Below are 14,002 nucleotides of genomic sequence, written 5' to 3'. Positions count from 1 at the left end.
GTTGCTGGAAAGAACATAGCTTGGTGGCAAGAACATCTACCTTGCATGCAGAAGATTCCAGGTTCAATCCCAAGCATCTTTTAGGTAGACTGGGAATTTCCTTTTCCCGAAACCCTAGGTAGCTGTTGCCAGTCCATATAGACAATTCTGAACTAGATGGGCAAAAGTTCTCAGTATGCGCCTGTTTATTTGGGCAACACAGGTTAAGAATCTACTCATACTCCTGGGCACAAAGAAGTCCTTAAATATCAACTGTTCTGTACTCTTATGTGCTATTAAGGTGGCTGCCTTAAAAGAGAACTTGGAAGCATGCTAGTGTTTATCAGAATGTCAGAAGTGGCAGTGAAGAGAAACAGAAAATATACTTCACCTGAAGGAGCCTCTTGACACAATCAGGGTGGCTGTTCTTGGCTGCAAGGTGCAATGCACTGTGCCCTGCACAAATGGGAAATGATTTCAAATACTCCAAGAATTGTGAAGCACGCTATTATACATGAAGTGATCTTCTGGGCTTGGAACACCATGAAACAGGTTCACTGCGAGAGGATGTCCCTCTCCAGACTTGAAGAACCTGCTTTGTTCCCTGTTAAATGTATTGATGCAATACAGAGTGGTCCACAATGGGTATATACTGGTACTCCCCCCACCCCAAGTTAAGTGCAAATCCAGGTAAAGTTGCGGCAAATATACTTGCCAAAGTAATTTTGTATTTGGCTTAAGTCAAGGATGGAGAACTGGATCCAGCCAGTGGAGTGGATTCTTACCTCTCCACCCCACCCCACAACATGCAGCCAACTGACAGTCAAGTCCTTGTCAGTCACCTGACACTGCGGGTCTTGTTCCTGCAAACGTTTCCAAGCACAATTCAAAGTCTTGGTGCTGACCTTTAAAGCCCTGAATGGCCTTTGGCCCTGTATTCCTGAAGGAGCGCCTGTACCTGTAAATCCCCTTTAGGTGCAGCTATGTCTTTGCCCACCACACCACCTGACATCACATATGGCCCATTTCCCCACCATTGGCTTAAGTCCTTTCCTGTAAACTCTATACATATTGACATTAAGTTGCTCTTCAGGGGTTCCATAGCTGCCTGGATCAAAAAGCCAGCTTGGCTTAGTCTACAGATGCGGATGAAATGATACACTAGGTTTTCAATACATGTGGAGTATTGAACAAACTAAAAGTGCCTGATTCCACAAGGTGTGCGCTGCGCAACTGTGAATCCAGCACAAAAAAAACAGAGAAGGGGGGACACAGTACAGAAGCAGGTGGCTCACTTTGCAGGAACTATCATCTCAGATGCAGCGTCCAACATTTCAAAATAAACTGAAGAGGTTGGAGAGATCACAAGATTTGGGGGTACTGCAGACAGCCCTGGGCAAGACGATTCAGCATAAGACACCTGCACATGCTCATTTGTAAGCACAGCATGCAAAAAAGCCTATTTACATGTGTCATGAAAGCTCAAAAACAGCAACAAATACAAAGGGGAGCAAAGGGGTGGGGACCCCCCCCTGAGTTTGAGTACCTGTCGCATCTTGTGCTGTTACATCCACACCGTGAGTCATCATAATCCTGAGGCATTCTGCCTGCCCTTTGGAGGCAGCCAGGTGGAAGCTGAAAGAGAGAGAGAAAGAGATAGATTGCAAGTCATCTGGTTCAATTCCATTATCTCCAGCTCAGTTGGCATTACTCCACTGTAAGCAAAAAGGAACTGGTAGGTTAAATTTCCTGTAGATTGCAGTTAATGTGTGCCTTCAGAAGAAATTAATGTCTTTGGAATTTTCTACATTTCTACCCCACCTTTCCTGCTAAGAACTCAAGGCAGCATGCTCACCCCTGCTCTGTAAGGTAGGCTGGGCTGAGGGATAGTATGACAGACCCAAGATCACTCAGTGAGCTTCAGAAAAGAGACAGGATTTGACCTTGGCTTCCTCAGAGAGCTACATTGAAAGAACATTCAACACACATTTACTGCATTTATATTACATTTTCCCCCCAAGTAGTTCAAGGTGGTGTACACGGCTCTCTCCCTCCTCATTTAATCCTTACAACAAACCTGTGAGATAGGTTAGGCTAAGAGACAGAGACTTGCCCAAAGTCACCCAGTGAGTTTCATGACCAAGTGGCGATTTGAACGCTGATATCCTAGGTCCTAAGGATTGCCACCTTAAATTCAGTGTCTTGGTGGACTGAACTGTTCTCCATCTAAGAAGTTGTTTGTGGTGGTGGTTTCTTCTTCTCCTTCTTCTTCTTCTTCTTCTTCTTCTTCTTCTTCTTCTTCTTCTTCCATCACTCGTAGCTGAGTAAAATTGTCTTCCATGAACATGGTATTAACAGTGAGTCCGTAAGTGACTGTGGAGGTCAATTCTGGATCCTCACGTCCTTCCACAGTGGAGACATAGGTTTCAGGACAGGAGCTGATCATGGTGAGGGTTTGCCAAACATGCCTTCCTCTTAGGACATTTGTCCCTTTCGTCCTGAGTTCGAGCATCTTCAAAGTCCATAACACCTTTGGTAAAGGCTGTTCTCGAATTGGAGCACTCGTAGGCCAGTGTTACCCAATTGTCTGTGTTTATACTACATTTTTTAAGATTTGCCTTGAGAGAGCCTTTAAACCTCTTTTGTTGACCACAGCATTATGCTTTCCATTTTTAAGTTCGGAATAGAGTAGTTGCTTTGGAAGACAATACATGGAAGGCATCTGAACAACATGACCAGTCCAACGAAGTTGATGTTGAAGAATCATTGCTTCGACACTGGTGATCTTTGCTTCTTCCAGTATACTGCCATTAGTTTGCCTGTCTTCCCAAGTGATGTGTAAAATTTTTTGGAGACACCACTGTTGGAATTTTTCACGGAGTTGGAGATGACGTTTAGAGGTGATTCATGTTTCACAAGCAAATAGTAGTACAATAGCTTTGTAAACAAGCATTTTGGTTTCTCCGCCAATGTCCCAGTCTTCAAACACTCTGCACTTCAATCGGGAGAAAGCTGCACTCGGAGAGCTCAGGCAATACTTGATTTCAGCATCAGTGTTGGCCCTTGTGGAAAGATAACTGCTCAGGTAGGAGAAGTGATCAACTCTTTCCAACGTTACATCACTGAGTTGGATTTGTGGTGCTGCAGAGGGGTTTTGTGCTTGCTGGTGCAGCACTTTGGTTTTTTGGATGTTGAGCGATAGGCCAAGCTTTTCATAAGCTTCTGTGAAGATATTTAGGATGGTCACCCAAGGCGGTAAGGTCAAAGGGGAGGAGCTAAACACCTAAGTTTATTAACAGTACCATTTACATCCCCCCACCCCAATTTTAGCTGGCTTTGCCACTGCAGCAGATAATGACCAAATCAAGTATTTTAAAATAAACTAAGTCTTTAAAAAGGCAAATCGTTCAAGAAGGTCCGTTAGAGCCCACTGAGAGAACACATTTTTGGACGACAAATCTATTTACAAATAACTAAGAACTAAAACTTGCTTACCAAGGCACCAATGAATTGAACTTTATAAACAGTTTGTTCCCAGGAAATGTTCTCTAAACTATGTATACATGGTTGGATTGGGAAGAGGCAATGTTCTAGCCAACAGTTTGGCTCATAACTTAGTTAGGAGATAGCATGATGTAAACATTCAAATAAAACTAAATCCATAACACTCAAATAAGTTTACAAAAATAAAGAGATACTTGGGTAGAAACGTACGAACCACACTTTGGGTGTGTATACATTTTAACAGTATTTGCAATAATTAAAACACTTGGAGGAACGAGTTGGCTAAAGTGTTGGTGACATTGATGACATTAAACTTTGTGGCCATTAAACTTTGTGGCCTTTGCTTGCATAAGAAATCTGTGCCACAATACACTTTACTTGTAATGGTTTGATTTTCGTCTTAGAGACAAACAGAAAAAGTCTTCACTGAGAGCTGCATATAAGCACCCAGTCTCTTCTAGGTGGTGTCAAATAAAATGACTTTTTGGGAGAACACATGCTCTCCATCCAGAAGGCAAGACTGGACAGCACAGTTATCCTGCAACACTACCTACCTATTTCAATAAATAAAAGCAATTAAAACTGAATACATAAAAAGCAGACCCCCCCCTTTTGGAATGCGGGAACAACAAAGGATTTGTGCCTTTGACAATATGGGATCATTCAAGAACACAGTATATGCAACTCAAAGCACAAGAAAAGTGCCTGTTCTATTCTGGGAACATATTTAGATATATTTATTTGCAGTGGCGTTGTCTGCAGTACATTCTGAACTCTTTGCACATTGTCTAGAGGCTTGTTTTGAGTGAAAACATCCCTCTCCAATGCAAGCTATTTGCACCCCCTTTTTCCTGGGGTGTATGTCCAGTCTCTTTCAAAACAGCATGGCTCCCTTGCCAACAACCCCTTGGTGATTTATGGCTTCCCGGTGGACTAAATGCCTTTGCCCAAACAAACAAAATTGTTGAAATAAGGATGAAATTATATTAGGGCCTCTCTGGTAGCGGCGACAAATGTAAAGAAACCAGAGGCTCCAAACATGGATTTCTTTAGGCTGCCTATCATTGCTTTTAACCACAACTAGGCATCTATCAAGAGATACTCCCTTCCTCAGCTGCTGTGGAGGAGAGGCTGTGATTTCTATGCCCATGGGATTTCGAGTTGACGAAAAGAACACAATCCTTCCACTTCCTTCCTTGTTCCAAACTCAAGGACTTCTTTCGTTCCTCCAGCTCCCACCTCAACAAAGCCAAACACATTCCAGCTGCAAAGTGAAGGAGCCTTGCCTCAGCCACTTTCAGCAGATGTGATTAAATTTGAAGCCATCTCTTAGGACCAGTTTGCACATGGATGCTCACCGTTCACTGACCACAGCAACAAACCTTGGCTCGCACATGTGCTATGTGCTTCCCCACCAGGGAAAGAACTTCAGTTTGGACTCAATAGCTTTTCACGGGACACCGTTCGCATGTTAGCGTGAGGGCCTTCAAGTGATGAGCATGCGTGGATGTAGAAGCACTCAGAAGCTTGAGGGGGTGTTATGTATCTGGCCGCAACACAAGACTTTTGCAGCACAGGTGATCCTTATGGAAATGGGCACATAAGGAGACAGGAAGAAAACTTTTTATACTTTTACAATACGATAATCTACGATAATCTTTATTGTCATTGTCCCATACAGAACAACGAAATTGGAAAATCTACATAAGACATTCAAAACCCAACAAGCCTGCTATCCCAACCTGGTTAGCCCCCTAAAAACTCTGATACCCCATTTTTAAATACAATATACTCCCATACAGACTCCTTACAATGCATTTAAAACGAAAATCGCATTGGGTAGAAACTGTTTCTCAGGTGGCTAGTCCTAGTCTTTATAACCCTGTACCTTCTTCCAGAAGGCAAAAGCTGAAAGAAATCATTTCCAGGGTGCGCACTATTCTGCGCTATTTCTGCAGCTTTCTTATGACACCTGGAAGCATAGATTTGAACCAAGGTGGGAAGAGTGCACCCAATTATTCTCTCCGCAGTCTTTACAACCCTGGACAGCATTCTTTTTCCCCTGACTGTGTAGGGTGACTGGCAGACAAGATGCAAGTAAGGAATCTTGGGAAGGGGGCAGAGATAAGCATAGAGATAAGCATATACCCCTTGCTAATAAAAGCAGTAATACCAATGGCTACAATTTCGTGGAGGATAAGGGCTGCTGATGGCTACTAATCCTAGTGGCTGTGTTCCATCTTCCACTGTCAGGCAGTACACTGTTGAATACCAGTTGATGGGAACCAGAGGAAGGGAGAATGCTCTGAGGAGCACATAGTGTAGGAAGTAGCCTTCCAGTACACCATGATGGGAAGACTCGTTGCTAACAAACAATGGAGGAATGGTTATTAAAATGACTAGACTTAGCTGAGATGGCAAAACTGACATGTTTAATCAAGTCACTGTCAACATTTACTAGATTGGAAACCTCTCAGACTTTTCGTGTTGAAAAGAAAAAGAAATGGTATTTGGGTTTGAAGGTTTACGATAACGTTGGTTATCTATAGAAAGTGGCCGCCCTGGGTGTTTTACTGGAGTGGATGAGTTGAATAATGCTGACTGACAAAGAATCTAAAGTTCTTTAGTTTCTTAACTTTTTTTCCTTTCTCTCTCTTTAATCTTTCTTCTCTCTCTCTCTATTTCTCTTTCTTCCTCCCTTCTTTTTCCTTTCTTTTTTTGATGGATCTATGTTTTTATTTTATCTAGATTAATATTTCAGTCTGAACAAAAAAAGATACTAATAAAATTTATCCCCCCCCCAAAAAAATAGAGAGAAAGTGGCCTTAAAGTGAGTCAGATCAATGGTCCATTTTGTTTAGTGTTCTCTATGTTGCCTAGGAAAGCTAGAAATTGGGCTTCAAACTCAAATCTTTGTTTCTGATCCTTTTTTGCTTCTCTGCACCATAGTTAAGAGAAGGGACGCGGGTGGCGCTGTGGGTTAAACCACAGAGCCTAGGGCTTGCCGATCGGAAGCTCGGCGGTTCGAATCCCCACGACGGGGTGAGCTCCCGTTGCTCAGTCCCTGCTCCTGCCAACCTAGCAGTTCGAAAGCACGTCAAAGTGCAAGTAGATAAATAGGTACCGCTCCGGCGGGAAGGTAAATGGTGTTTCCATGAGCTGCTCTGGTTTGCCAGAAGCAGCTTAGTCATGTTGGCCACATGACCCGGAAGCTGTACGCCGGCTCCCTCGGCCAATAAAGCGCGATGAGTGCTGCAACCCCAGTTGGTCATGACTGGACCTAATGGTCAGGGGTCCCTTTACCTTTACCTACCATAGTTAAGACTAACCACAGTAGCAGATTTAGAAGTAACAAGGCATGATTTGTATAAAATCGAATCAGAATCTTCCAGTTTCCTTCCCATGGCTGTGCTGCCATTTGTTCATGTAAAGCTAAACCGTAGTTTAGCATTACATTTGAACCAAGTCAGTTTGTGGAACTAAGTACAGTACTGATGGAGACCATTCTTCTTTGCTAAGAACTCATCTGGCTAAAGTGCAACTTTTTTTTTAACGTAACATTGGGGAAGTAACACCTTATGTCCATGCAGCTGAACAAATTTTCACACCATTTTAAGGGTTTCTCATTCCCAGCTCCATTTAGCCTCCTGAATTCTGCTGTGAAGCTGATGGAAAAATAGGCCTAGTGAATTTTTAAATGTTTAAAAACGCCGAGAGCTCAAGCACTCCTTGAGTAGCTTGCTCCTAGCCAAAGCCTCTCTCAAGAAGCTGGAATGAAACATCAGCACCAACATGCAGTAGTTTTGTTACTTTGATCTACAAAGAGAACTGAAATAAACCACTTAAGCTAATCATGGAAGTTACTTGTTTTTTTACTCAACTACCTCCGCAAGAACTGGGTGCATGTGCTGACACACCACATCAAATAGAAACAGGCACCATTAATAAAAAAGAGAAATTATGCCCCCCCACTTCAGTCACTTAAGAGGCTCCAGATAGGGTTAAAGGGTGTAACTCATTTTTCTATACTTTGTTTAAAAAATATAGGGGGCAGATTTTAGATTATGTAGCAGACATTAAGCAGTTAGAACTTCATTATCTTATTTTTTAAAAAACAACAACAAAAACAACCACCCTAAAACAGACATTAAAATCAAGTGTGGTCTAGCATGTGTTTGTGTTTGTGTGTTAACCCTTCCCTCAACCATTGCAGTCCTGAAACACACACACACACACACACACACACACACACACACACACACAGCAATGGGTAAAATGGTTCCTTTGGAACCAATGGGAGGTTTTGTTCCTCTTGCTCTTTGCAGTGTGTGTGTGTGTGTGTGTGTGTGTGTGTGTGTGTGTGTGTGATATATTAAAGATAGTGACGGGGAGGGGAGCCACACATTTTGCTTGGCCCTTAAACAATTCCTTGAGTCCCACTCCCTCTACAGAACCCCCTGAGAGGAATGAACGAGTGAGGCAAAGGATGCAAGTATTCTTTTGCACCTGCAGTCCCCAAACTGAGCTAGAATAATCTCCCCAAAATTTCTCACAGCCAGCGGAGGAGGATTTAGGAACGTTTCAGGCATTAATCTGTCCACAGGGGTAGAGAAGTATTTAAGATTCCTAGAAGCCAGTACAGTATCCCCTTTAAAGGTCCCCATCCTTTTTATAGCCCTGAAATTAACTCTATGGCAAGCACAGGACTTCAAGCTGATTTCTGGTAGACAATCCTGCAAGGTCAGCAGATTGCAGTGTTTGGTTTCAGTAGCTGGGCCTCACCCTAGATGGGAATGGAGCATCCAGCTTCTTCATTTGCAGCCCCCAGTTAGAGAGAAAGAAAGAAAGAAAGAGAGAGAGATTCCTTCTTCCCATTCTGTTGCTTCCCTTGCCCTGACCTCAGGTAGATTTGGGACATTGGTTCTCCCTGTCATGACAATGGAATTGGTTCAACAGTCACCCTCAATGGTTTCCAACTTGGATCTGGACCTGTACTTCCCAAAACCTCCAGAAGATGGAGTTGGTGAATGGGTAGGAAAATAGCTTTAAAAACTAGGCTGGCAAGTAAATTTTGAGGGCTATGTTTTGACTTGAGCAATGGCTTAAAATGGCCTGCCACACTGGCTCTTCCCACCTTCTCCCTTGGGAGCCAAGACTTGGGCAAAGGGCTCTTTACGCCTCTCCATGGCGAATCGAACAGCAACCAAAGTTTTGGCAGGAGGGCTGGTGGTATGACATATTCTGCTAATGCTTGAATGTGGTACAGCCCTGCATTGCTCCTGCAATGCAATCGTCCTGGTGTCATTGCTGCAGAAACTCAGATAAATAAGCAAGGCGCTAAATGGCTCCTTATACCAAACTTACAGTGGCCAAAATGAAATATCTAGTTGCCATTTGGGGGGCAAGATGGCTCTAAAGTCTTATTTTTCAAATGATGGGCTGACCGATAGCAAGTGGCCAATGGCTACTTTTTAAAATTGCTAATTAAAAAAAAATATTTTGAATATTTTAATGTCTGTTAACTGCCGTGTCTGTCTACAAATTCTGTTAGGAGAAGTAAAGTATTTTAACATATTTTCACAGATTGTCAGGAACATCTAACCATATCTTCCTACCCAATCCTTGGTTTATTAAAGAGGCATGATTTAACTACTTTTTTATTTTCCCACTATTCTGGAGATGAAGAACAAAAAGGGGATGAAGTAAAAAACCAATTGACTTTGTGCTTAAGGAAACAATCATACAGACAAGGTTTTTTGTTGTTGTTTTTTCAAACAAAACACATATGCATTATGATGAAATTAGGGCATGAACTACTTTCTGGACCTGTCTTGCCTTAGGTAAAGAAACCTGACCTTCTCTTTAACAATTTTAACTAGCAAAAGATCAGCCTGTTGAGTGATTTTTTTTAAAAAAACCCAAGAACATGCTTTATCAGAAAGGGCAACTCTGTTGTCACGCTCATTCCAACTTAAAAGCTGTTCATCAAATGATCCGAGCTTGTAACAAAAAGGAGGAGTAGAATAATGCTACAGGACGAAACAAAAACCCACACCCTTTTAGGGAGTTTCAGAGTTTTAATCAGATTAAGTTATAAATACAAGTGTCAGTCGTCAATTACAGCAATTATAACATTTCTTGAATTTAGTTTGAAATCTTTGGCAGAGACCCACAAAGGCTAGGCATAAAACACCTTTTTAGAGACTATCTGTTCCTCGATGCCTCATAGGGGTGTATGCAACAAAGTCATCCAGTTTGTGCAACAACTTCTGCTTCAACTCCATCTCCCTCCACCCATCACACACTCTAAATCTGTCCTGGGACCCCCTCCAACCCTTTAAAGCAAATTTGAGGGGCATGCAAAGATGACTGACAGGCCAAAGACACCCAGTAAGTTTCATGACAGAGTTTAATGAATAGGTAGCAGCCTGCTTCAATTTTAGCTCTCTTTTGCAGCGGTGTAAATAGAAATGATTCTGCAGCTGAAAGCAAGAGGCATCTGTTGAAGCTTCTTCGGTTTTCCTATTTACCAGTGCAAGGAATTTAAGAGTGTGAGAGGAGCCTGTGAGATCAGGCCAATGGTTCATGTGGTCAAGGATCTTGGTCTCACTGTGGCCAACCAGATGCTGATAGCAGGACCTGATAGTGCTTTCCCTACTTGAGATTCCCATCAACTGGCATACGGCAATTTACTCACTAGTAATGAATGTTCCTTATTGTTTCTTCATATTTTTTGGTTCAGCAACATCCATCTACGCTGCACTCAGACCAGAGAGCACCAGAATATAATAGCAAGCCCAACATTACTCAGAAACCTCAACCAAGTTGAACTTTTTTTCTAATAGCTAATCTAGGCAGCATTACAGAATAGTTATTTACACAACCATTTGAAGCAGGTAGTTTATATCCAAGTTCAGAATAAAAGCCACAAGTTTTGTATTATTTATTCATACTGTTATTCAATTTATATCATACCCTTTTCCTGAAACAGCAAACAGATCAAATAGTATTATTATTTTGCAAAAAAAACAGTTAAAGACATTCTGGGAACCAACAATTTCAGGGTGGCGAGGAATAGCATCTTTTGGCCATCAGAACCCTGGGTAAACAAAATGTTTTAAAATTCTTCCTGAAAGTCCACTGAAGGAGACTGACGCATCTCACCAGGAAGGGCGTTCCTACTGAGAAAGCCCTGTCACGAGTCACACCAACTAGGCCAGGGTTGAAGTTGGTTAACCTTGAAAAATTGTAAGGAGGGTCCCTTGCTATAGAAGATCCGACTATATATATACACACTTCGCCACATGCTGCACCCCCTGGGGCACATCTCTACACACTCCAGCTTGACACAGCACAACTGGAGTGGGAGCCTAAGCAGGAAAGCAGTTGCAGCGACAATGAGTGAGGTGTCAGTGGGAAGCTTTGCCTAACAAATTCCTATTCTTGAAGGTTAAAAATCCCCCCAGGACTGGGTCTAAATGCTATAACAAAGTCTGTCTCCCTCTCGCCCCTCAAAAGCAGCTTCTCAGTCACTGAAAGGCTCCAGAGATTAGCAACACAACCAAGAACCTAAGAAGAGCTCTGCTGGATCAGGCCAAAGGAACATCTAATCCAGCATCGTGTTCGCAAGGTGGCCAGCCATAGGATTATGGGAAGCTGGGAAGAAGCAGCTTCCCCTCTTGCATTCCACAGCAACTGGTATTTGGCACCACATTGCCTCCTATGCTGGAGGGTAATACAGAGTCATCACTTGCTGCAGCATCTTTGGAGAAAGCAGTGATGCAGAATCCATGCGAACACAGCAACAGAAATACCGGGAGGGTGTCAAGGGCAGAAGGAAGGGGTTAAACCCTGTGCTTCCCAAACAACTGTGGCCCTGATTAAAATGGGGGGGGGGAGTGGGGAATGACTGCTATTATTCATTATTTAAAATGCAGCAGCCAGTGGCATACTGAGCAGCTCTCTGGACAGGAGTTTATACAAGACCTTCCCGGAAGTGTTGTGGTTTGAACCCAGGACCTTCTTGCAAAGCAAGGCATGTGCTGCATCACAGGATTATGGCTCTTCTGCCAAACTATCCAAACATCCAAGCTGCTCCAAGAGCCTTTTTGGCTGATGAGCAGGGTAAAAAGGTAAAGTGACCCCTAACCATTAGGTCCAGTTGTGACCGACTCTGGGGTTGCAGGACTCATCTCGCTCTATAGGCCAAGGGAACTGGCGTTTGTCCACATACAGCTTCCGGGTCATGTGGCCAGCATGACTAAGCCACTTCTGGCGAACCAGAGCAGCGCACGGAAATGCCATTTACCTTCCTGTCAGAGCGGTACCTATTTATCTACTTGCACTTTGACATGCTTTTGAACTGCTAGGTTGGCAGGAGCAGGGACCGAGCAACAGGAGCTCACCCCATCACGGGGATTTGAACTGCCAACCTTCTGATCGGTAAGTCCTAGGCTCTGTGGTTTAACCCACAGCGCCACCCGCATCCCTGATGAGCAAGGTACAAATGCTCTAAATATCTTGCTCCCTCTTATTCCTGTGTCCGACTGCACCCACACAATTTTAAGTCTGTAAACCAAAGTTTTACCCACCTCCTAAAAATTACCTTAGCTAACCTACCCAGGTAGTTTCAACTATGTCATCAATCATTGAGAGCAACTTCTGCCAGTATCATGAATTCACTGCAATTATCATGCTTTTCCAAGGTGTATCTTGTCCTATCCTCAGCTGAACCACCACCACCTCCCCTCCCAGTGGCAGGAGGAGGATCTGATGCGCAAAAAGACAAATCTCCTCGGGCATATTTCTGTGCTTCTTTGAAAAAAAACAAGGAAGTAAGTCACAACAAATGTTTAAATACTTTTGTGAAAAGCCACTGAAGTCTTTCTAGTCTATGCACAGAGATCAGCTACATCATTTAGTTGCTGCTTGTTTGGCATTCGTGAAAATTGCTTAGCATTTGTGAAAACCCCAAACTTGGAATCAGGACTCCAGTTTCTCTAAGGCCAGTGAAAACAACATGTGCTGCATAAAAAAACTATAGGTAACAGAATGACATGGGAAGGGCATGTTCCACATAATCACATCAATCATACCTTTATTATTGATTTAAAGGAATTTCCGTTACTACACCTTTATCCAAAATGGTGCATATAAACATTTTTAAATTGTATAATCCACAAAACAACATTAAAAGCAACATAAATCATTAGGCAAAAAAGATAACCCAACTGAATAGAAGGAAAAAAACCACTCAACCACCCGTTTCAACTATCTAGGCAAATAAAGACTTTTTAAACTTGGTGCCAGGAGGAATACAGCATAGATGCCTGGCATATCTCTTTTGGGAGAGCATCCCAGAGGCGGGGAGAGAGGGTGCCACACAGCACACCCTCCCTTTTGTATAAGTATAACATATTTCCTCCATTAACCAGAGCAGGAAAGGATTCAAGCCTACAGGAATGGCAACATTTGTGTGGAATCTGACGGCGAAAAAGCAGAAACACTTCCACACTAGTAGCTAAAATATGTGAGCAAATGTCGTGTAGTAGTTAGAGTGATGGACTAGGATCTGGAAGACCATGGTTCAAATCCCCACTCAGGCATGAAACCCACTGGATGACTCTCACACACTGCTATTATGAGGATAAGACAGGAGAAACACACTGAGCTTCTTGGAGGAAAGCAGAGAAAAAAATAAAATATGTGAACTGGGCCAGAGAGCCTGCCAGCTTGCATATGTCTTATTAGTAGTTCTTATTTCAGATGATCTAAATAAGCTCAGAACTGAGGATATATGTGGTGTTTCCCCCTCCTAAATGGAGAACCTTCTTATATGAAAAGGAAACAAACAATATTCACAAGCAATAGCAGTTCCTACTTCTCTCACTATCTCACCTATTCTACCAGGTTTGGACTATGATGGTAATAAGCCAGATAGAGCAAAGTTAGCATGAGTGCAGTGCAAAGGATAAACTCCTGTTTTAGCATCAGGGAAGGCTCTTGGAAACAGGGCAATGTTGATATGTTTCAGTCACCAGCTCCATTACAATAAAAATACAAAAAATCCATCCCACTGGGAGAATTAGTTGCATAACAGACTTTGTCACTGTATTTTGGTCTTTGTGTCACCTCCAGACTAATTATGTAAACACACACACCAGGAAGCGAGTCGGTTAAGGGATCGATAAATCATTCATCCATGGCTACATCGTAAAATGAGGCTGCACAGATCTAAGGCTGGGAATATCAGCTAAGGCATCTCTAAGGGCAACTATGCAGCAGAAATGAACTTTGCTCTTAGACCTCTTTTATAGCTCCGTGAGACAGATCATTATCAGGGGCCCCTACCTGTCAATCACCTGATATCAGAATGATGGCGGGTGCAAGGTGCTTTGAAGTCCCACAGCCAGGTCCTCAAAGCACCTTGAAAGGCGATCCTAAACCAAGTTTCTTCCTTTTGTTTTAGCAGGAGATTCTGATGCAAACCCAGGTAACCACTGTTTCCTGGTTAAAAACA

At 42.8% G+C, this 14,002-nt stretch overlaps 1 protein-coding gene across 10 annotated transcripts in view; it reads right to left on the bottom strand.

Annotated features, from left to right (window-relative positions):
• The window catches only part of RAI14 (retinoic acid induced 14), a 93,614-nt gene that overhangs the window by 20,657 nt on the left and 58,955 nt on the right, over positions 1 to 14,002 (bottom strand). For all 10 annotated transcript variants that reach the window (XR_014539537.1, XR_014539538.1, XR_014539539.1 and 7 more), the window contains exons 4-5: positions 1,526 to 1,614; positions 371 to 435 (exon numbers count right to left, since the gene is read on the bottom strand). Coding sequence is in view for 6 of the 10 variants with exons in the window: in XM_083575571.1 (XP_083431697.1) it covers positions 371 to 435; positions 1,526 to 1,614 (154 nt within the window). In the remaining 4 variants the exon portion in view is untranslated. The remainder of the gene's footprint in view (positions 1 to 370; positions 436 to 1,525; positions 1,615 to 14,002) is intronic.

This window comes from Podarcis filfolensis, assembly GCF_964270895.1.
Source record: "Podarcis filfolensis genome assembly, chromosome: 11".
NCBI classification, from domain to species: domain Eukaryota; kingdom Metazoa; phylum Chordata; class Lepidosauria; order Squamata; family Lacertidae; genus Podarcis; species Podarcis filfolensis.
The sequence above is the reverse complement of the archived record's forward strand: the minus strand, read 5'-3'. Positions and strand labels throughout refer to the sequence as shown.